This window comes from Mustela erminea, chromosome 2, assembly GCF_009829155.1.
Source record: "Mustela erminea isolate mMusErm1 chromosome 2, mMusErm1.Pri, whole genome shotgun sequence".
In the NCBI taxonomy this organism is placed as follows: domain Eukaryota; kingdom Metazoa; phylum Chordata; class Mammalia; order Carnivora; family Mustelidae; genus Mustela; species Mustela erminea.
This window is the reverse complement of record NC_045615.1, coordinates 78,179,180-78,203,954: the sequence shown is the minus strand read 5'-3', so window position 1 is coordinate 78,203,954 and position 24,775 is coordinate 78,179,180. Positions and strand designations below refer to the sequence as shown.

The window sequence follows — 24,775 nt, the reverse complement described above, 5'->3', positions numbered from 1 at the left end:
TGTCAAACATGTTAAAAAGTGAAAGTATGCTACAGTGTATGGTAGTTTTATCCCCAAGCATTTATAGAAAGAAATTAGCAGTTCAGCTTCATAATGGAGCCTGCTATATAATAGGGATAAGCCCAGGGCCCAAGAACTCAGTCTTCTACAGGGTCCCATCAATGTAGCCATATACTGACCCATTCTCTAATGGAAATAGCTGGAGAACTAGAAATATCAAGACTATGAGAACATCAAAGGCCTCATTGGAAAAGCCCCCACACAGAAAAATGTGTGGGCCTGAATTCTTCCATTCTGGAAGGGTCTGAGCTGATGATGCTGGGATGAAATACTGAAGTCTTCAGAGAAGCAAAACAAGTACAACAAAGTTGATCCACAGATCATTAAATAGCCTTTCCCTTAGAACTAATGCTTAGTTTGATTTGAAAGGTACAGAGAAAGATTTTGTACTTTTTAGTAATAAAAAGAAAAGATCGTGGTCATTTGTTCCTAACTTGTCTCTAATCTTTTCTGAAAGATCACTGATCTCTAATCTGTCTTTTCCTTCATTTTTTTTTTCCATCTAAGGAACTATTTAATGCTTGTTTTTAAATTTTACAAAGATATTTTATATTCTTCAGAATGTTACCTGATGCATAAATAGTACTAAACCAAACCATTTTTCCTTTTTTTTTTTGTAGTACAAATGCTCCTTTGAATGGTTAACCTTTCCTGCCTACCACTCTCCTCATCCTAAATTTACATATCTACAGTTTAACCATGTTGTCAAAATCCAGTTTGAAGTCAGATTCTTCAAAATTCTTTATATCCACTTCTCCTGAAGCAGTAATTTTTATGTTTTACTGAGATTACACTTGTCTATATACACATCTTTCATAATGCACATCAGTTTCATTAAGAAAGAATACAATGGTGGACTTTGCAGTCAGAATATTCTGGTTTCGAATCCTTGTTCTGCCACTTTCTGGCAATAAAGGATTCATGACATACAACAAATTAGTTAACGTATCTGAGATTCAGTTTTCTAATCTGCAAAATGGGAATCATTACAAGTTCATTATAAGGTTTAAACTAGACTGTGTGTGTTCACATTGTTCTTTTCTCTCCCTTTCTGTATACCCGAGGTGCTAGAGAAATGTCTTTTTAAAGACTAGACACAAAGTATAAGGTAGTAAAATTGGAGGAGTTACAAGCAATCTCATCGAGGGTTTCCTCAATTCTCTCCAATTTAAATTACAAGTATATAGCCATACCATTATTATACTGAAGCTATTAGTGCATTATACTGAGGACACATTAACATATGTCCTAAGTATTATCCTACCCACTCTATTGATATTCTAATATCAGAATATTGATCTGATCTTATTTAAGAATTATTATTTTACACTCATAGTATCCCAGATGCTGTAGTGGATAAACCTAAGTCTATTAAAGAGGTAAAAACTTAACAAGTTGAAACTTATGAACTGGTTTACACAGTGCACATATAAAGTCTATTATAAAACTAGCATCTGTACTGTTGGATGCAAAGCCTTTTCTCAATATGTGTCATGAGTTGTTTGTAGTACTTTATTCATTTTTTCATAAAAGGTGCTCTAAAAATTATAATGGATACCCTTTTTAAGTAACTTCTGTCCATTCAATTCTGACCTCTGTATAATAAGAATCATCTTGGAATAAATGAGCTCAAATATGCCTGCTCTGAGGCTGCTCTTACTCCACAAGTCACATGCCCACACAAACACCCCCACCACATGACCTGCCTCAGCCTCCTGGTCTATTTACTACCATGCCTTTCTCAGCCGCAGCCACACTACTTAGGCCAGTATTGGTACACCTCAAGCTAGCCACATCATATTCTCTTTCTCCTAAAGTATGTACAAATAGTGTCCAGAAATTTCAGTTAGTAAGATACAAACAAACTTGGTGATCCCTATTGTTTTTATTTTATGCCTTATATTTAAAGAAATATAAATAATCTGTTTAAAAGAGAGAGAGAGAGAGAAGTGAAATGGATATAAAGTGGGAAAAATATTTAATAGCTTGGCTGATCCCTGAGACCAAGAGGAAGTAAAACCACCCTGGTTGTTGTGACATTTTAACTCACCTTACATTCCCTTGATGCCCAGCAAAAATAATAAAGCAGCAAAAATACATTTGTCCAAACCCTCCTCCCCAAAACTAGCATTTGTACCCTTTCATGCAAACCCTTTTCTGGGTATTTGTTAAACATCATGCCCATTAAAAAAATGTACAACAGCTATTAAGAGATTAAAATAGATACAAGAAATATTCAAATTAAAATAGCATAAAACAGTACCTCAAGCTCAATGAGCATTCATGCATTCTAGCCTTAATTTTTCTAGCTGATTGTGTAAGAAGTAATCTATCGTGTATGCATTAGCTCAGTCATTGTGTAGATCAAAAGGTAAAACCATCCTAAACAGGAAACCAGTATTCTTCCTGTTTAATCAACAAATATAAAAATTTATTCTTTTCAACTATTTACTCTTGTCCACCACACCATAGTGCTCCACGTGTTCACCATAGTTTTATGACAAAGAGAAAATTTTCATGAGCCACTTTTGCATCCCCACCCCCTTAAAGAAAGAGGGAGGAAAATTTGTTTCATACAGAAGGCGTTAGTTGTATGAATTACAACAGCCACCTAAGTGTGGGCTCATGTAACCAACAGGGATTTTACCTACATCCATTCAGTCAGTTTATGGGGGTTTAAAGAAATTCCAAAGAGTCATCAGAAGAGGAAAAATAAAGGTAATGCTTTTTTGCCACACAGGTAGAATCTTTGAAAATATGTGTAATATGTAAAACATTTTGACACCCCCATAAATATTTTTCCAGAATTAAGAGTATAAATTGCTTCTCTTGTTCAAGTGCTTCCTATCAGCCTCTGTAATCACTACTCACAGTAACCTCAACTCCTGCCACAATGTACAAAATGCAACTCTTGTCTTGCATCGTACTGACTCTCGCACTCGTCGCAAACAGTGCACCTACTACTTCAAGCTCTACGAAGGAAGCACAGCAACAGCTGGAGCAATTGCTGCTGGACTTACAGTTGCTCTTGAATGGAGTTAATGTAAGTATATTCCCTTTCTTACCAAAATTATTATATATAATTTTTTGAACTGGAGTTCATTTTTTAATGAAAATATATTATGCTTTCTCAGAATTATGAGAGCCTCAAACTCCCCAGGATGCTCACATTTAAATTCTACATGCCCAAGAAGGTAAGTACTTTCTACATTCAATTTATGTCTTAATAAAATTCAAAGTTGTATGAAAATTTGTAACTGATTAGATTAATAGCACTTCATCTGAAAAGCATCAGTAACTTCAATATTTAAAAAAAAATTTGGTAAGGAAGCTTCTGTAAAATAGCTTTGCATATATGTTTTTCTGTATGTATTTGCGTGTGTTTTGGAAAAGGAAGTGGGAAGAGACAAGAATAATATTCCCAGTTTATTGATGGGACAATTTTAAAAGATTATATCGACTTATTTTTATTTAAAAATTTAAAACTTGAGAGATATTTGATTATATCATTTTACCATGCAAATTATCAAAGTTGATTTCCTATTTTTAAAAATCCTTCATCGTTTTAGGAAAAATTCCTAAGGGCCTACCTTTGAGAGGCAGCATAGTAATGACCAATAGCATGGTCCCTAGGACCAGATTATCTGAACTGGAATCCCAGCTATGTCTTAGCTTTTGTGACCTTGAGCAAGTTGCCTACTCTGACTCAGTTTCTTATCTACTTATATGAATGATAGTTATTTATAGTTCATATAGTTTTGTGAGGATTAACAGGTAAATGCAAAGTACTCAAAATCGTGTCTGATATAGGATAAATACCATATAAACATTAGGTATTAGTAAAAACAAAATTCTCCCTCAGAATATAAAGTAAAAATTTGGACTTACACATCTTTTATGCCAATAGACCTAGAGACTTAAGATGCTATATGACTTGTTTTCCAAGATTTGGTCATTTGGATATTCAGATAAACATAAATCATCTAAGCTCCTACGGCTATACTAGAAATATAAAGTTTCTTAGTAGTTGTGCCAGTCAACAGAGAATGCATATAACTTTGTGCTGAAAAGAGTTTGTCCCAGGGTGAATCAAGCCCAGAAAAAAAAAAAAAAATGGAATTTAAAGGTCATGGATGTAATCTCATTGACCTCTTATTAACTGAAATTATTCTTCAAACTACTTTTTCAAAAGATGAAAATAACTTGAGATGCTTCTTTAACTTAAGAGCCACATGGATTGGTGGTATCTTTAAGTTAACTCTTAACTCTAGCTTCATAAAGACACTGGACTGTTTTCTGAGGAAAACAGCTCCAAAAAGTTAAGCGCTGAATTTGTAGTAACAAGTTAAAAGGCCAGTGGATAGAAATGTCGTAAAATTTGTGTGGTATAGTCCTAAATCACACTTTAAAGATTTCTAGAAAGATAACATGAGATTACGTGCATAATTTAGAGGGTGGTGAAATTCTTTGAAATCTAACAGTTTCTAAATCACATCTCAAAATCTACTTGAAACCCAAAGTAATGTGATAAGCTCCACTCATTTGCTCATTTTACCACCACTTTATTTTGCAAAAAAATTTCAGGAAGTTATAAAAACATTTAATTCAAAGGATGCTATGTTAGAGCTATAAAGAAAAAGAACTAAAATTTAATCTTGGCTCCCTAATCATGTGACTTTGGGAAAACACTTCTGAGATTTATTTTCCTTCTTTGTAAAATGGAGATAACAGCACTGCATTGCTATCTCAAGAGGTGGCTGTGAGACTTAAATGGGCTTGTTTGGGAGTAGACACTTTAAAATTATAATGTGCTATGATGAGAGCTGTAAATTGTATAAAACTGATAAATCACACACAAGTACCCCTGAAATAAGTAATATATTATATATTTATAATAAATAAAATTACAATGTACCAGAAAAATATGAAATACTATCATTATAACAGATCACATGGGTGAGGAAGTATATAGGTTTAAGTCAGGAGGGTCACCAAAAATTCCTTCAAATATTCTACTCTTTAATTTGGTTGGGACACATAATTTTTTAATGCATCTTAATATACTTATAGAAAAGTAAAAAATTAGGACACTTATATGACTTGCTATATTGAGACTCATTACTATATGGTTAAAATTCCCTAATCTATAAAATGCTGGGATTGTGACAGTATCTAAGAGCTCCTCTGTCCTTAACATTCTATAATTCTCAACTCTTAGATTAAATGTTAGAATTATAAAATGTGATCCTATACTTCCATGCTATGACTGCTCTGATTCTAATAATTTCTACACAGAGGGGAAAAGAATTCTACCTATATCTGTGATTTGCATTTGGGTACAGAAATGTTGACTTTGGGCAAAGCCAAATTAAGTTGAAATTATTGACTTATCATTTAACATTCATTCATTCAGTCATTTTAGAGAGAGGAAGCAAGCATGAGCGGGGGAAGGGCAGAGGGAGAGGCAGCCTCCTTAGTAAGCAAGGAGCCCAACATGGGATTCGATCCCAGACCCCTGGGATCATGACCTGAGCTGAAGGCAGCCACTTAACTGACTAAGCCACCCAGGCCCCTCTCATTGTGTAACATTTAATGCTAAACATGGGTAGATGAATTCCAGTTTTTCCAGTCTTATGAGCTACATTGGTCCATATTTAAAGTAATGCTGACAATAGGAAGAATAATCAAAAACTATTCTCACTAGAGACTGATTTCTGGTTCTGACCTTTAGGGCAAACTGACCTGACAACTATTTTTATTATTATTCAAGGCCACAGAATTGACTCATCTTCAATGTCTAGCAGAAGAACTCAAACTTTTGGAGGAAGTGCTATATTTAGCTCAAAGCAAAAACTTTCACTTGACAGACATCAAGGAACTAATGAGCAATATCAATGTAACACTTCTGAAACTAAAGGTAAGGCATTACTTTATTTGCTCTCCTGAAAACAAAATAAATGGAAGATCATTTTAAAGTGGTATAACATTTTTATAATTTGTGAAGTTCTCATGCATTTTAAGACCAATGTGAACATGTATCATTTTTATATTAGATGATACACTATGGAACAGGGGAGTATAATTTAGAGGGTTTCTGCCTACCATCCACCTAGAGATAAGCCCATAACCCAGCACTCTGTCACCTCTTTGTCACATTAATACAAAACTGGGAATGGGAAAAGACAACTGAATTTCACAGAAAGCGGATAGATTTGGTTACATATTTTCTAATTCTTTCAGATCATTTTCCGGAATATCCAATCTAATTACCTGAAAGGATTTTAAAATGCAGTTTTCCTATTATTTGGTGGAAGGATTAAGAGATTTACCTAAAAAAAAAAATGAAAACTAAAATCGCCAGTGGGCTAGACAATTAACTCCTTATTTAGAGATAATACTTTTAAGAACTTTAGTATTTTTAAATGCACAGGAAATACTAAATATCCAAGAGACTTGGGTGATGTGAAGAGATTCATGACTCTCTTTTCTCATCCCATCTGACGAAGTACAGATTTCATGAGTTAATAGGCCTCCAAAAGAGCATAATTTTTATTACAGTAGAGCCAAGTTTCTAAAATTATGTAATTCCAGTTGTTTCCAAATAAGTCATTGTATTAGTAGACTGTTTCTTTTAATCTACTTAAAAAATACATTGAAATCAATGTCATCTAAACATTGGTAGATAAAAACAATGTCAAAGGTTTGTTACAAAATTTTTGACCATCAGAAAACTCATTAATTCTTGATGTAAAATTAAGATAAAACTATGTGCAAGTCAGAAAATGTCAGCTATTTTAAAATTTTAATTAAAATTAAAAAAATTTAAAGCTAATTTAAAAAATTTACATCTTCCCAAGAGGTTGTAATATTCAAATAATTATATGTAAGAGGGTATATAACACTGCAACGGTTTATTTAAAGGAAATACTTATCTTCCTAGGTTTATATTTCCATGGTAGGAAATTACCTCAGTTTGAAAAAGTGCTCTCTTTTATCTTGTTATATTTCATAATATTTTGTCAGCTAGAGGCAGAGTTGAAATAGCTCCTACCAGCAGAGGACGTTAATTTCTAAAAAAGTCAGTCCACAGAACAAAATTTCTAATGTTTAGACTTTTAAAATTTGGGAAACTTACCTGCATTAATACTAACATGGAGTGGGAATGGGTATGAGAATTTATGAAAATGTTCTTCACATAATTTTTTTCCAAATAAAAGCTTATCCTAACTTACTCTGGGCTGGTTCTATTTTGCTTTGGGGAACTATGAGGAGATTTACTAAAGTCAGTAGGAGGTTTAAGGTCTGAAAAAGAAGTATAATATGTAAATGACTGTATACATGTAACCTATAAATAGATATATGCCCACGGGAAGAGAGGTTTAATAATTTTATTTTGAATGCAGCATTTAATAAAATATTTGTCTAGAACTGTTTTTACTTAAAATGTTTACCTGTATACAATCCAGGAAAAAGAATTCTTGTATTCACTGAGATGGGCAGAATTGACAAATGAGGAAAATCTTAGTGTATATGTTACTATCACTTGTTATCAACATATAATTTTTTGGCATACCATTTCAATCATTTCAAGGAAATGTGATTAATGTATTAAACATACTTGAAAATAAAGGGCATCAGTCATAAATTACTCAACTTGGAATAAGTATATATGGGAAACTACCTTGAACTAAAAAAATTAAAAAATTTTTCTTTTATAGGGATCTGAAACAAGTTTCAAATGTGAATATGATGACGAGACAGTAACCATTACAGAATTTCTGAACAAATGGATTACTTTTTGTCAAAGCATCTTCTCAACACTGACTTGATAATTAAGCACCTCCTATTTAAATGTACCAGACTTTCTATTTATTTAAATATTTAAAATCTATATTTATTTTTTGATGTATGGTTTGCTACCTTTTGTAATTATTATTCTTATACTTCATATGGTAAATATGGATCTTTTAAGATTCTTTTTGTAAGCCCTAGGGGCTCTAAAAACTCACTTATTTAACCCAAAGTATTTATTTTTTATATGGAATTGTTAAATATGTATGTAGATCAGTTAATAAAATTATTTAATAAAGTTGATGAATAAAAATAAGCCCAGCCATTTATTGTTCTAGGAATAGCAGAGAGTAAAACATTTCTGAACTCATGTGAACTCATAAGATAGTTAAGATGCTTCCAAAACCCACTCTTCCCCTGAAGAGGTATGTGGAATAGGGAAATGGGCTTCTCAAAGTTCTTGCTTTCTCCTTTCAGAAGCGGATTGGATCCTTAGTTCTAGTTTCAGCAAATCTCATCAAATCACACTACTTTCCTTCTTCAGGTTATGCCTTAAACAAGATGTCAAACTTGAAACACTTCATATAATTGGTGTGCCTCTCTATCCATTCTCCAGCATCTTACAACTTGCTGTCAGGAGGCTCTCTTGTATAACATATACCAAAGTTCTCCCCTGCCCTCTGGCTTTCCAATGGCTCCCACTACTGGGGAGTTCTGGTAGGATGTCTGGGGGACAGAAAAGATGACAGAAAAGTCACATGACTCAACATGTGAAGTAGTCTCTGGATGGCTTTACCTCCCAACCAAAAAACCCAGTTTCTCTCAAGACTTTTTCCTTGTAGGTTCTGCTAAATTTTCCTTCCACTCCTCCCTTCAGCCCTAGGGACTTCAACCAATACTAGCTCCAGGGAACTGCATTATCCCTTGCAGCTTCCCTGTACCATGATTATAGTTTGGTAAATTGTCTCTTTATTAGATCCTCCGTGATGTGTTCTGAGTATGCCATCTCTTTTCTGGCTCAAACATATTAATCATGCCAGAAATAGCCACAAGAAATAGACCACCAAAATTAGATTTTGCCAGTTATAGAAGGCCGAGAATTTTAAACATCTATTGACAGAGCCAACCTCATTTTAATAGCATCCTTTTTGAAGAAAAATCACTCTTCTGCTTAAAAACCTTCCAGTAACTTACAGATTAAGGGAAATTTTCCTCAGAACTCTCCTCTACCACCTGTCATTACCTCTAGGCCTAAAATCAAAGTTAAGATCTCAACATCACTGAGATTGTGAGAATAAAATGTGTTTTATTATACTGAAGCTGTTAGTGCTTTATACTGAGGACAACAAGGTGAAAACTAAGTCAGGTGTAGGCTGATTTAATTTAGGGCAGTGAAACTCCTGGGATTCAGAATTTAAAGAGAACTTGCAAATGGCATTAATAGTTGGTCGAATCAATTCTTGCACTCCACAGAGGCCTTTTAAATGATATTTAAATGCCAGAGTTTCCCTGTAGAATAAAGAGTTCCAAAGTAACTTGCATTCCCACTGACGATGTTAAGAGGATTCCCCTTTCTCTACATCCTCTCCAACGCTTGTTTCCTGTCCTGATAATTTTGGCCATTCTAACTGGTGTAAGGTGGTATCTCAATGAGGTTTTGATTTGAATTTCCTTGATGGCTAATGATGACGAACATTTTTTCATGTGTCTGTTAACTACTGTGTGTCTTCTTTGGAGAAGTGTCTGTTCATGTCTTCTGCTCGTTTTTGATGTGATTATCTGTTTTTTGGGTGTTGAGTTTGAGTATTTTTTTTACTTCAACAGACAAACAGTTAAAGAAGATGTGGCCTATATATACAATGGAATATCATGCCTCCATCAGAAAGGATGAATACCCAACTTTGTATCAACATGGATGGGACCAGAAGATTATGCTAAGTGAAATAAGTCAAGCAGAGAAAGTCAATTATCATATGGGTTCACTCACAAAAATGACATGGAGGATATTAGGAAAAGGAAAGGAAAAGCGAACTGGGGTAAATCAGATGGGGAGATGAAGCATGAGAGACTATGGACTCTGAGAAAAGAACTGAGGGTTTGGAAGGGAGCGGGTGAGAGGATGGTAAGTCTGGGGTGGGTATCAAAGAGAGCACAAATTGCACGGAGAACTGGGTGTGGTGCATAAACAATGAATCTTGGAACACTAAAAAAAAAACACACAAAAAATTAAGATATTAAAAAAAAAGAAAAAATAAAGCTACCTTTATGTATTTAAAAATGGGATCGTAAAGAAAAAGATATAGAGATATATATAAATAGAGATAACATAAATAGAGATAAATTTCATGACAGGACTTCACTCCATGAGAAGATATAACAACTAAATTTGATCCATTTAATAATTCCATAGCTTCAAAATGCATATAGCAAGACATCTGCTTTCCAGCTTTGAGTAACTGGTACCAGACTAGTCTCTTATAACCATAAAACTTGAGCAGTGAAGAACAGGCAGTATAGAAATAAGACACTTAAGAAAATGGACAGAAATAAGGTGAGTCCTAGGGCAAAGCCACCTCACTGAGTTAAAGCAAGAGAGAGTTTCAATGTTACTGAAAGTGAACATTGAAATTTGTGGTGAGCATTGTGGAGAAAAGAGAGTGGTATAGTAAGGAGCTACAGAAATATGTATAAAAGACTGTCGTTTTTTCTTTTCTATTTTTGGCTGAATACTAAGCTGTGGTTATTTGGAGGTGAGATTCCACGAGGCTCATCAAAGAACAACTAATAGGGAAGGCATGTACCCTTATAAATTGTGATCTAAACAACCACAAAAGCTTGTCTAAGATTAGAAGATGCTCCAATTCTTTTTTTTTTTATGTTCAGTTAGCCAACATATAGTACATCATTAATTTTTGATGTAGATGCTCAAATTCTAACAAGGCAGAGTAGAGAAACCTTACTGAACACCCTGGAAATTTGGTAGAAATCCTAAAAAGACCAGGACTTAGATTTTGGACTAATCTAGCCTTGTTTTAAGGACCACTCCAGACATGCCCTAACAAAGCTGGAAAGCAAGTCTTGAAAGATTCAAGAATATTCACAAGTAAATTAATTCTATTCCAGAACAAAATTCAACATTACCTAAAATAAGACAACAACATGGATGGAGCTAAAGTATATTATGCTACGTGAAATAAGTCAGTCACAAAAAGACAAATACCATATGATTTTACTCATATATGGAATTTAAGAAAGAAAACAGATGAACATAGGGCAGGAAAAAAAAAGAAGGCAAACCATGAAACAGACTCTTAACTACAAAGACAAAAAACTGAGGGTTGCTAGAAGGAGGTGGGGGATGGGATATTAAGGAGGGCGTTTATTGTGATGAGCAATGAGTGTTACATGTAAGTGATGAATTATGAAATTTTACTCCTGAAACGAATATTACATTTTATGTTAACTAATATTTAAATTAAAACTTGAAACAAAAATAAATAAAAATAACAAAACCCAATCCAGCATAAATAAAAAATGAATAGGCATGCGAAAAAAACATGCCCACCTATGATGGGCAGAATAAAAAAACCTCAACAGAAGCAGAAAAGCAAAAGACAGAGATGATGGAATTCATTATTATAAATAAGTCCAAGATTTAAAGGACAAGTTGAACACAATGAGGAAACAGAATCTGAGAGAAATGAAAACTGTAAAAATGAAACAATTTAAAAAGCAAAAAAAAAAAAAAAAAGAACCAAAATGCTAGAACATAAATTTTATAATTGAAAAATACATGAAATGAAAAATTCACTAGCTGGGCTTAAAAAGACACCAAAGATCAATGAACTTAAATATACTCTAAAGTAAATTCCAGAGAAACAATGACATTAAAACACAAAACAAAAAAAGGCTGAATAAAAAGTAAATGAGGGGAGGTGCCTGGGTGGCTCAGGCGGTTGAGTATCTGTCTGCCTTTGGCTCAGGTCATGATCCCATGGTCATTGGGATCCCTGCTCAGTGGGGAGTGGAGCCTGCCTCTCCCTCTCCTCCCTGCTCATGCTCTCTGTTGCTATCGCTGCCTCTCTCTCAAATACATAAAATCTTTAAAAAAAAAAAAGTAAACAGAAACTCAATTACTTTTTGAATATCAAATGATTTAATGTGTACATAATAGGAATACCAGAAGAGGAGGAAAGTTAAAAAATAGTAAAATGTAATGGGAAATGATTCTGGCAGTTGAAAACTTTCCCAAGAAGGAAACCTCAGAACTAAAGAGCATTTCTGTCTTATTATTCCAAATATTAAAGGAATAAATACAAACAATCTGAAAGTAGAAAAAGAAAGGAGGGGCACCTGGGTGGCTCAGTGGATTAAGCCTCTGCCTTCGGTGGCTCAGATCATGATCTCAGGTTCCTGGGATCGAGCCCTGCATCGGGCTCTCTGTTCAGCAGGGAGCCTGCTTCCCCCTCTCTCTCTGCCTGCCTCTCTGCCAAATAAATAAATAAAATCTTAAAAAAAAAAAAAGAAAAAGAAAGGAGACTTCAAAAATCATTCTATAAAGCTAGCATAACCCTGCCACAAAACTAACATTACTAGAAAGATCAAGTATAGGCCAATATCTAGGATAAACACAGATTCAAAAAACTTTAATAAAATATTGATAAAATCAATGTTATATATATAAGGTAACATGTGTGACCAAATTAGGAATATAAGACTGGCTTGATGTTAAAAAACAAAATGTAACTCACTGCATACAGAAAAAATAAACTTATATAGACTACATGTATCAATTCAATTATGTATAAATATCATTTAAGAGAACTGAAATAAAAACAGTGTCCAGAAAAGTAAGACTAGAAGAGAATTTCCTTCATCTGAGTATCTTTGTCACAACAACCACAGCTAGTATATCAATGATAAAATACAGAATACTAAATGTGAGATTAAGTTTGAGACTAAGACAAGGATATATACTGCCATTTCTATTCAGTAGCTTAGTAGATGTTCTAACAAATTTAACAAGAAAGAAGTAAATTATTATAAAGACATAAAATTATAACTTTTCACAAATATGTGTATAAATAGAATATCCAAAAGAATCTACAATTATAAAATATTAGAATGGGTGAACACAGTAAGGTAACTAGTAAAGATTAATATACAAAAATTAAATTGTATTTTATATGCCATCCTCAGACAGATAAGGAAAATTTAACAATACCATTTGTAATAGCACAAAAATATTAAAAAATTAGGAACAGATGTGCTGAAATATATATATCTCCTCCTCAAAAACATTATAAAAGAAAGTAAGACCTAATAAAGCATATACTACATTCATGAATTATAAAACATAGTATTCAATTATCTATAGCGTTAATGCAATCCCATTCAAACTTTCAAATTTTAAATGTGTGTATGTGGTGAAAGCAGACATAAAACCAAGAAAGTGAGACTTAATATTTATATGGAAATACAAGGAATCTAAAATAGCCAAGGCAAATATACATTCTTGTCAAGTGCACATGGAATATTCTCCAGAACAGATCACCTATTAGGCCACAAAACAGAGGTATCAACAAATTAAAAAAGATCAAAGTCATACAATGAATCTTTTTGGACCACAATATTGTGAAATTAGAAATCGACCACACACACAAAAAAAATCTGAAAACAGTACAAATACATAGAGGTTAAATAACGTGCTACTAAACAGTGAATGGGTTGACCAAACAAACAAAAAAAATCAAATAAGAAATTAAAAAAATATAGTAGATAAATGAAAATGAAAACACAATGGTTCAAAACCTTTGGAATGCAGCAAAAGAGGTTCTAAGAGGGAAGTTTATAGTAATACAGGCCTACCTAAGGAAGAAAAATCTCAAACAACTTAACTACACACATGAAGGAGCAAGAAAAGGAGAAACAAACAAAACTCAAAACCAGAAGGAAGCAAGCAATAAAAATTAGAGCAGAAATAAGTGAAATAGGAACTAAAAATACAACAGAACAGATCCATGAAACCAGGAGCTGGTTCTTTGAAAAGATAACAAAATTGATAAACCTTTAACCAGACTCATCAAGAACAAAAAGACAGGACTCAAACGAAATCAGATATGAAAGTGGAGAAATAAGGATCAACACTACAGAAATGCAAAGGATTAAGAGAATATATGAAAAACTACATGCCAACATATTGGGACAATGGAGAAGAAATGGATAAATTCCTAGAAACATATAATCTCCCAAAACTGAAACAGGAAGAAACAAAATTTTATCAGATCAACTACCAGCAAGGAAACTGAATCAGTAATTTAAAAACTTCCAACAAACAAAAGTCCAGGGCCAGATGGTTTCACAGGCAGATTCTACCAAACATTTAAAGAAGAGTTAATACTCATTCTCCACTATTCCAAAACATGGAAGAGAAAGCTTTCAAATTCATTCTTTGAGGCAAGCATTACCCTGATAACAAAACTAGATAAAGACACTATGAAAAAAGAGAACTATAGGCTAATATCTTGGATGAACATAGATGCAAAAATTCTCAACAAAATTTTAGCAAACTGAATCCAAAATACATTAAAAAATCTTTCACCACAATCAAGTGGGATTTATTCCTATGATGCAAGGGGTGATTCAATATTTATAAATCAATCAACATAATACATATCAATAAAAGAATAGAAAATAATCATTTCAATAGATGCAGATAAAGCATTTGACAAATTAAAACATCCATTCATGATAAAAACCCTCAGTAACCGTAGGTTTGGAGGGAACATGCTTCAACATAACAAAGACCATCATAGTCAATGGTGACAAGCTAATAGTTTAGCCCCTAAGGTCAGGAATAAGAAAGGATGTCCATTCCCACTTTAATTCAACACAGTACTGGAAGTCCTAGCCACAGCAATCAGATAAGAAAAAGAATTAACAGGCATTCAAATTGGTAAGAAAGAAGTAAAACTTCCACTACTTGCAGATGACATGATGCTATATATAAAAGACCCCAGAGACTGCTTGAGATTCCTTCCCCCTTTCTTCTCCCATTCCTTCTGCTCCTCCCCTCCAACTGTCTCACTCTAAAAATAAATAAAAATCTTAAAAAAAAAGAATTCAGAAAAGTCACCAGATACAAAATCAATATACAGAAACACATTGCATTTATATACACTAATAATGAAGTAGCAGAAAGAGGAATTAATAAAACTATCCCATTTACATTCACACCAAAAATATCCAAATGCCTAGGGATAAACTTAACCAAAGAGATGAAAGACCTGTACTCTTGAAAATTATAAACCCTAATGAAAGAAACTAGAGATGACACAAACAAATGGAAAGATATTCCATGCTCATGGGTTAGGATGACAAATATTAAATGCGTTACTACTCAAAGCAGTCTACAGATTTAAAGCAATCCCTATCAAAATAGCAAGAGCATTTTTCATAGAATGACGACAATTATTGTAAAATTAGTATGGAACCTCAAAAGACCATGAACCACCAAAGTAATCCAAAAAAGAACAAAACTAGAGGTATCATAATCCCAGAGTGAAGATATACTAAAAATATGAAGCAATCAAAACAGTAGATACTGGCACAAAAGTAGTGCATCAGATCAATAGAACGGAGCCCAGAAATAAACCATTATATGGCTCAATTAATCCTCAACAAAGGAGGCAACAATATAGAATGGGAAAAAGACAGTATCTTCAGCAATTGGTTTGGGAAAACCAGACAACAGGCAAAAGAACGAAACTACCACATTCTTATATTATACACAAAAATAAACTCAAAATGGATTAAGGACCTAAATGTGAGACATGAAACTACAATAGTCCTAGAAGAGAGCCCTACACACAAAAATAAACTCAAAATGGATTAAGGACTTAAATGTGAGACATGAAACTACAATGGTCCTAGAAGAGAGCACAAGCAGTAATTTCTCTGGTATTAGCCATAGCAATATTTTCTAGATAATTCTGAGACAATGGAGACAAAAGCAAAAATAAACAATTGGGACATCAAAATAAAAAGCTCTGCACAGCAAAAATGATAAAATTAAAAGACAACCTACTGAACAGGAGAAGATATTTTCAAATGACATATCCCATAAAGTATTAGTTTCCAAAATACAAAAAGAACTTCTACAACTCAACACTCAAAAAAGTAGTAATGCATTTAAAAATGGACAGAAGATATGAATAGATATTTGTCCAAAGACATACAGATGGTCAACAGACACATGAACAAATGCTCAACATCATTCATCATCAGGGAATTGCAAATCAAAACTGCAATGAGGTATCACCTAACACCTGTCAGAATAACTAAAATCAAAACACAAGACACAAGTGCTGGCAAGGATGTGAAGAAAAAGATGCACTGTCAGTGGGAATGCAAACCGGTGCAGCCACCGTGGAGAACAGTATGGAGGTTCCCCCAAAAATTAAAAACAGAATTATCACATGATCCACTGATTCCACTACTGTATATTCACCCAAAGAATACAAAAACACTAATTCAAAAGGATATATGCACCTCTATGTTTACTGTAGTATTGTTCACAAAAGCCAAAGTATGGTAGCAGCCCAGTATCCAGAGATAGTTGAATGGATAAGGTAATGGTGTGTGTATGTATAGACACACACAGACATACACACACATTTGCTAGAATATTATTCAGCCATAAAAAGGAGTAAAATCTTGCCATTTCCAAAAATATGAAAGAATCTAGAGAGTAAAATGCCAAGCTATGTCAAAGAGAAAGACCATATGATTGCACTCATATGTGACATTTAAGAAAACAAATAAACAAAGAAAAAAAGACACAAACTAAAAAACAGACACTTAACTATAGAGAACAAACTGATGGTTCCCAAAGGGGAAGCGGGAAAGAGTATGGGTGAAATAGATGAAGGGGATTAAGAGTACACTTACCTTGAAGAACACTGAGAAATGTACAGAACTACTGAATCACTATACTATACACCTGAATCTAATGTAACACTGTATGTTAAGTATACTGGAATTAAAATTTTTAGGGGCACGTGGGTGGCTCAGTGGGTTAAAGCCTCTGCTTTCGGCTCCAGTCATGGTCCTAGGGTTCTGGGATCGAGCCCCACATCAGGCTTTCTGCTCAGCAGGGAGTCTGCTTCCCTCTCTGCCTGCCTCTCTCCCTACTTGTGATCTCTGTCAAATAAATAAAATCTTAAAAAAAAAACTTTTTAAAGAACTGAAGTTACTTAATTTTCTTTCTTACAAAACAATTACCCTGACTTTGTAGTTAAAATTTATAAAAATAAAATGTAAATACATAAATTAGTAAAATAAAATAGCTAAGATCCTCCTAGAGAAAAACAAAGTTGGAAGGTTCATATTGCAAAATATCAAGACATTAAAAAGCTACTCAGTAAATAAGAGTGTGGAACTGATTGACAGAGCAGTGAAGGAAAAAAGGACCAATGTATATAAAGTTATACTAGATGTACAACTATAATTCAGTGAGGAAAAAATAGTCTCTTCAGAAATACTGCCAGATCAATTGAATGTTTCTTTTTAAATTACAATAGCCCAAAGATGGAAATAAGCTGAATTCCCATCATCAGATGGATAAACAAAAAATGTAGTGTATCTACACAATGAAATACTATTCAGCCTTAAAAAGGAAATTCTGACACATGTTATAGCATAAGCAAACCTTGAAAACATTAGGCTAGGTGAAATAAGACAAAAACACAAAAGGACAAATACTGTATGATTCCACTTATATGAGGTACCTAGAATTGGCAAACTCAAGAGAGACAAAAAATAGACTACTGCTCACCTGAGGGTTGGGGGAAAGAAGGAGTAGTAGTTATTGTTTAGTGAGTACAAAACTTCTATTTGTGATGATGAGGATTTAAAAAGTTCCAGAAATGGGTAATGGTGATGGTTGCCCAACACTATGAATGTACTTAGTATCATTAAATTGTACAGAACTAAATTGTACTGGCTAAAACAGTAAATTTTCTTTCATATATTTTTGTTAACAATAAAAAATGCATGTATGTTCATTACAGCTTTATTTACAAAAGACAAAACTGGAAACAACCCAAATGTCCTTGAATGGTAAAGGGATAAAAGAAATTGTGATAATATACTAAATGGAATACTATTCATCTATAAAAAAAGAACAAACTGTTGATATACTCAAGAACTTGAATTAATCTCAAGGTCATCATCGTGAGTGAAAAAAGCCAATTTCCAAATAGTATATATATGATTCCATTTATACAACATTCTCAAAGTGAAAACATTATATATAGAGATTGCTAGAGGTTGGTGAGAAGACTTGATGATAAAGCCCAAGGGAGTTCCTTGTAGCGATGGAACAGATTTATTTTGTGGTGATAATTTTATCCATATATACATATGAAAATATTTCATATAACTATACACATGAAAAAGGAAGTATAAATGATAATTGATGAAATCGAAGTTCTGTCGTCTACTTAATAGTATTGTGCCTATGTCAATTTCCTGGTTTTGATAATTCTCTATAATTAACTAACTAAATGCACCATTAAGGGAAGATGGGTAATGGGTACACATGATCTCTCTGTACTACTTATTCAACTAACTTATGAGCCTATAATTATTACAAAATAAAAGTTTTTAAAATTCTGAAAAGAAAAATAAATTCCTTTATTTAAAAAAGAACACATGAGGGACGCCTGGGTGGCTCAGTTGGTTAAGCAACTGCCTTCGGCTCAGGTCATGATCCCAGCGTCCTGGGATCGAGTCCCACGTCAGGCTCCTTGCTCAGCAGGGAGCCTGCTTCTCCCTCTGCCTCTGCCTGCCATTCTGTCTGCCTGTGCTCTCTCTCTCCCCCTCTCTCTCTCTGATAAATAAATAAAATCTTAAAAAAAAAAAAAAAAAAAGAACACATGAAACTTTGTGTCACATACTATAATAATTTAAAAAGTTCTTGGCTTCTAAAAATTCAAGTTATGTTTATAAGTACACAGTTCTATAGGAGGTGTGGTAATTAAAATTCTAGCAATAAATGATTAAACAAGATAATTGTTTATATAAAAGAACATATAGCTAAGGAAGCCAGAAATCCTCCAAATTTCTGTAACAGTAAATTTTACTGTTGCTAGATATGAAGGATAGCTGTATCTTTCATTTTGGGAAAAAAATTTTTAAAAATTGATTGCAGTTTTCTAATAAATATTAACTAATTACTATAGGAAAGTCATCGTCCAAGAAGCAATAAGTAAAAAAAAAAAAAAAGAATAAATTTATAATTTAGTAATAAAAATGTAAAAATAAATGTAGTAATATGGGGCAGAATATATAGGAGTTCAGAGATAAGATATTTAAAACTGAAAGGTTCAGATAAATTTCATGGAAAAGTTATATTTATATTTATATAACTTTATAAGCTATAGCTAAAATGGAAGAATTTTGATTAAAATGGACTGGAGAGTTTCCAGTTCAAGATGGAACATAGAGGGCGCCTGGGTGGCTCAGTGGGTTAAGCCGCTGCCTTCGGCTTAGGTCATGATCTCAGGGTCCTGGGATCGAGGCCCGCATCGGGCTCTCTGCTCAGCAGAGAGCCTGCTTCCCTCTCTCTCTCTCTGCCTGCCTCTCCATCTACTTGGGATTTCTCTCTGTCAAATAAATAAATAAAATCTTTTAAAAAAAAAAAAGATGGAACATAGATCCTCAACTGACTTCCTCTTACAGGCACATTGAACCTACAGATTGTAGAATAATTTTCTCTGAAGAAAACTGTCAGAACAGCTCCCTCACACTGGGCAAGTAGGAGGGAAACAATATCAAAGCAAGGTAGGGAAAAGCAGAGACACAACCTCACCATAAATCTTATCCCAGCACAGTTAACCAGAATTGGGAGAGAATTCAAAATGTACAGCTTCTCCCTGAGGAGAAAAGAGTCTGTACCCCACATCAGGCACCCCAACTTTTAAAACCAGCATCTGAGGGACAAGCTCCCAAAACATCTGGCTTTGAATACCAACAGGACTCTTGCCCAGGAGACCTGTGGGGGCAGTGGCCAACTGAGGAATAGCTTTCAAAGGGCTCGTGCACAGACCCAGCTGCTCCAGGGCCCAGTGCAGAAGCAACCTTTCACAAAGAAGACTCCTTAATTTTAAAGCACCAGTCTGAGGGTCAGGGGCTTTCTGGAATACTCTGCAGGGACGGAGGCTAGCAGGTGCCATGTTCTTGCTCTCCACCTGCCTTGCTAAAGTCAGTGAGTATCATCTTTTTTTCTTTCTTTTTTGCAGCAGGTGTGTCATCTTTGGCCTTTCTGCCTCACTCCAGCCAAAACATCTTTGTGTTCTCCCTCTGACACACTCCAGAGTGGCAGTATCTCCTAGAATGGAGCTTCCACATATCTGGTATCCTTATGTTTACATCTGGTGACAGTGTTTGTGGTTGCCACCCCATGCTCATCTGGTGCTTGTGGCTGGTTGTGGGAGGCAGGGGGAGCTTGGGGAACTTGGGATCCTGGGTTCTCTGGGACTGTAACAGTCAAAGAAACAGAGAAACAGTTCTTCGGAGGTTACCACTCCAAGAGCACTGCACTGATAGCAGACTAAAATACAAATAAAATACCCCCAGGCTTTCTGTGGAAGAGGCCTACTTACTAGTCCTGGAGTTTCAACCTTAGTAACAGGCTTCAGGTTTGGTATGTCTAGAGGCTACAGAGGTCATTTCAGGGAGCATAAATTGGAGAACACTGTCATCGCACTCTATCCCTACCTTGCTACAGCTCACTAGTATCTCCCAGAAAGGAGCTTATACACTTATTTGGAACCCCAATTTTTATGACGGCTGCCCAGAAGATACCCCCAGATTACCTGTCTCTGGGGCCAGCAGGACTTATGCTTGTAGTAACACATGACTATAAATATTTATACATACATTTGAAGCTATTGCCTGAGGGACTGGCTTACAATGAGATCTGAGATCCTCCACTTTGAGACACTGAAAGGTTTTAGTACACCGCAACTACTGGGAGCTATTAAAAATAAAACAGAATTTCAGTAATGTACTGAAATAAAGCATACTTTGTTTATGTGTGTGTGTGTGTGTGTGTGTGTGTGTGTGTGTATATGTGTGTATATATATATATGTAAATAGAAAAAGTTTCCAGTAGTTGATGGTATGCCACTAACTGGAATCTAAACAACAACTCAAAAACAAACTAAAAAAATAAAATAAACAACCTTTAAAGAAATAGACTGCTTGGACTATCACAAAAGCTAGACAGTAAGAGCTAAGACAAGGTTGAACAATAAGTTTCATCCCTTACCCGAAGCCACTCCTACAATACTGTTTTATTTAATACACAGAAACCAACCAGAGATTCAAGGAAAATGAAGAAACAAAGGAATATATTTCAAATAAAGAACAAAATGAAACCTCAAAAAGTCCTTAATGAAATGGAGATGTTATTTACCTGGTAAAGTACAAAACAATGGATATAAAAATGCTCACTGAGCTCAAGAATGAAAAAACAAAGTAAAAGTTTTAACAAAGGGACAGAAATATATAAGACAGTACCAAAAAGAAGCCAGAGAACTGAAGACTACAATAAGTGAACTAAAAGATACAATAGAGGGACTCAATAGCAAACTAGGTAAGGCAGAAGAAACAATGGGTGAATCTAAACACAGGGCAGTAGAACTCACCCAATCAGAGCAGCAAAAAGAAAAAAGAATGAAACAAATTATGTCAGTTTAAGACTTGTGGGACAATCTCAAGCGGGCCAATATCTGCACTGCAGAAGTTCCAGAAGGAGAAAGAAAGGGTAAGAAAAGTTATATGAAGAATAATGGCTGTGAACTTCTCCAACCTGAGGAAAGAAACAGACATCCAGACCCAAAAAGTCCAAAGAGTTCCAGCTCAGGTGAACCAAGAGAGACCACACCAAGACACATTATAATTAAAATGTCAAAACTTCCAGTCCCATCCATATGAGATTATGCTGAGTGAAAGAAGTCAAGCAGACAAAGTCAATTATCATATGGTTTCACTTACTTACATGTGGAACATAAGGACTCACATGGAGGACATTAGGAGAAAGAAAGGAAAAGTGAAATGGGGGAAATTGGAGGAGGAGACAACATGAGAGGCTGTGGACTCTGAGAAACGAATTGAGTGTTTTAGAGGGAAGAGAGGTGGGGGGATGGGTGAGCCTGGTGGTGGGAAGGAAGGCACATATTGCATGGAGCACTGGGTGTTATATGCAAACAATGAGTCTTGGACACTACATCAAAAATTATTGATGTATTGTATGGTGACTAACAACACAATAAAAAAATGTCAAAACGAAAATCAATCTGAGGGGTTTGAAGTGGCGGGGGGGTGGGAGGTTGGGGTACCAGGTGGTGGGTATTATAGAGGGCACGAATTGCATGGAGCACGGGGTGTGGTGAAAAAATAATGAATACTGTTATGTCGAAAATAAATAAAAAATAAATTAAAAAAAAAAAGTAGCAAGAGAAAATCAAATTGTTATGTACAAGGAAATCCCCAAAAGAGTATCAGCAGATTTTTCAGCGGTAAGTTTTACAGGCTAGAAGAGAATGGCATGATATAGTAAAAGAGTTGAGAGAAAAAAAACTTGCTAATCAAAAATACTCTTCAGAAAATTGTTCTTCAGAATTGAAGGAGAGATAGTCTTCCAGATAAGCAAAAGCTAAAGGATAAAGAAGTTCATACCACCGAACACCCTACAAGAAAGTTTAAAGGGATTTGTTTCATGTATATCAAAGGTAGTATATCAATTTTAAGGATAAGATGAAGATTAAAAGACAAAAGTGGGGAAAATAACTAACTACAATAATTAGTTAAAGAATAAAAAGACGTAAGCTGTGACATCAAAAACATATAATGTGGGTTGGTGGAGTAAAAATGTAGAGCTTCAGAACGCTTTCAACTTAGGTTGTTATCAATTTAAAATAGACTGTTATAAATATAAGTTGTCACATATAAGACGGATTGGAGATACTGTTCTCACAGAGTTGAGGGAAGAGCATTAGACAATACAGCAGGAAAGACAGACTATATTTTTAAAAACCAGAATTATTCTAATTGGCTAAAAAACAAGGTATTATTAAAGAAGTGGGAAGTAGTAAATTAACTGAAGAATAACTGTGGTAGAATAAAAAAAAAAATCAAGGATTTCCAACATGATAAAGAACACTGAAGGCAATGCCACCATCATATTTTTCAATTATCAAATATAGTAAAGTTTGACAGTCTCAGAGCTATAACATTCAAAGTCTAATTTGCAAATGATATAAGACTGTACTTTTAGGTATTTTTCAATTAAAGAAATAATTTTAAAAAGTGGATAGAATAAAATTACTAAAATTTTGGAAAAGCGCCCACAGATGTAGCTTAATTATATTAAGTCGTCTGTCCAAACAATTTACATATTAGAATGCTTCTTCTCTAACAGTGAATTTTCTCTATATTACAGACAAAGTGCAAGGTAAAACTCTGACAAGCATACTAATAGATGTAGAACAATTAAAACTATAACTCCCAGGAAATAATTCATTTTTAAGTTTTAAATGGTAATACCAACCTTCCAGGATCAGTATACCCTTTTCCTCCACGATTATGTAAAAAATAAAAATTTTAGCTTCTATGAAAACAGAAAACAATCCAGACTTCAAATACTCATAAAGAAAGACAATTCGGGCTTCGCAGAATTTTTAACAGAAAGGTGTATGTTATTTCCAAACACAAATGTTTTGGTCATCAGGATGTTCCTTCAGTACTACTAAGACAAACAAAATCAGTTATTTTTGGCATCTATTATGACATAAGAAGTGACAGCTTAAACTGTATTTTAAATCAACTTAATTTATAGGATGGTAACAGGATCAAAAGTTTTCTAAAGAGGAAATTCTCATGTTTACCTAACAATATTCTTTTTCTTTTCTCACATCAATGAATGATTATCTTTATCTAGGACCATCAATTTCAGCTCATTCTAAAGAAAATAAACTTGCATTTGCATGTAATAGTGATTCTTAATTAACTGTCATTATAAAGCTTGACAACATTCATATCTAGTCCCCATCAATATTTTCAAAGTATTTGTACATATTTAATACATATATTTTACTCAAATTATTTTTCATAAGGTTCATCTAAGGCTTCCTTAAAGTAATGTTAAGTCATGTCACTTAACCTTATGTGCAAAATGAAACAATTATCTAAAAGTACCACCCAGGGGTGCCTGGGTGGCTCAGTGGGTTAAAGCCTCTGCTTCGGCTCAGGTCATGATCCCAGGGTCCTGGGATTGAGCCCCGCATCGGGCTCTCTGCTCAGCAAGGAGCCTGCTTCCTCCTCTCTCTGCCTGCCTCTCTGCCCACCTGTGATCTCTGTCTGTCAAATAAATAAAATCTTTAAAATAAATAAATAAAAGTACCACCCAACCAAGAGCTTCCTTTTTTTTCTTAAAGGGTTTATTTATTTACCTGACAGAAAGAGAACACAAGTAGGTAGAGTGGTAGGATGAGGAAGAGGGAGAAGCAGAATCCCCACTGAGCAGAGAGCCCAATGTGGGGCTCCCTTCCAAGACCCTGGGATAATGACCCGAACCAAAGGCACACACATAACTGACAGAGCCACCGGGGTACCCCCCCCCCCACCGCCAAGAAATTGTTTCAATTGTTTCTAACACAGATATAAACAAATGTCTGTTCTATTCCCTAGAGGTAGTGGTTTTTTTTTTTTTTTTTTAGATTTTATTTATTTATTTATTTGAAAGAGAAAAGAAAGCACAAGCAGGTGGAGCAGCAGGCAGAGGGAGACAAAGAGAAACAGGCTCCCCTCTGACCAGAGAGCCTGACGTGAGTCTCAATTCCAGGACCCCTAGATAATG

The 24,775-nt window shown here is 34.5% G+C and overlaps 2 protein-coding genes across 4 annotated transcripts in view; one reads left to right on the top strand and one right to left on the bottom strand.

Moving 5' to 3' along the window:
• The window catches only part of ADAD1 (adenosine deaminase domain containing 1), a 110,420-nt gene that overhangs the window by 20,926 nt on the left and 64,719 nt on the right, over nt 1-24,775 (bottom strand). The gene's annotated exons all lie outside the window — the stretch shown is intronic.
• Nucleotides 2,927-7,914, top strand: IL2 (interleukin 2). The gene is made up of 4 exons (XM_032333334.1): nt 2,927-3,103; nt 3,195-3,254; nt 5,831-5,977; nt 7,779-7,914. The coding sequence occupies exons 1-4, from the start codon at nt 2,954-2,956 to the stop codon at nt 7,887-7,889; spliced, it is 468 nt and encodes a 155-aa protein (XP_032189225.1). The 5' UTR covers nt 2,927-2,953; the 3' UTR covers nt 7,890-7,914.

Excerpts from the sequence above, each read along its gene's own strand:
- IL2 (XM_032333334.1), top strand. The coding sequence starts at position 2,954 with ATGTACAAAATGCAACTCTTGTCTTGCATCGTACTGACTCTCGCACTC. Across the intron at positions 3,104-3,194 it reads TGCTCTTGAATGGAGTTAAT|AATTATGAGAGCCTCAAACT; the intron begins GTAAGTATATTC and ends ATGCTTTCTCAG. Across the intron at positions 5,978-7,778 it reads TAACACTTCTGAAACTAAAG|GGATCTGAAACAAGTTTCAA; the intron begins GTAAGGCATTAC and ends TTTCTTTTATAG.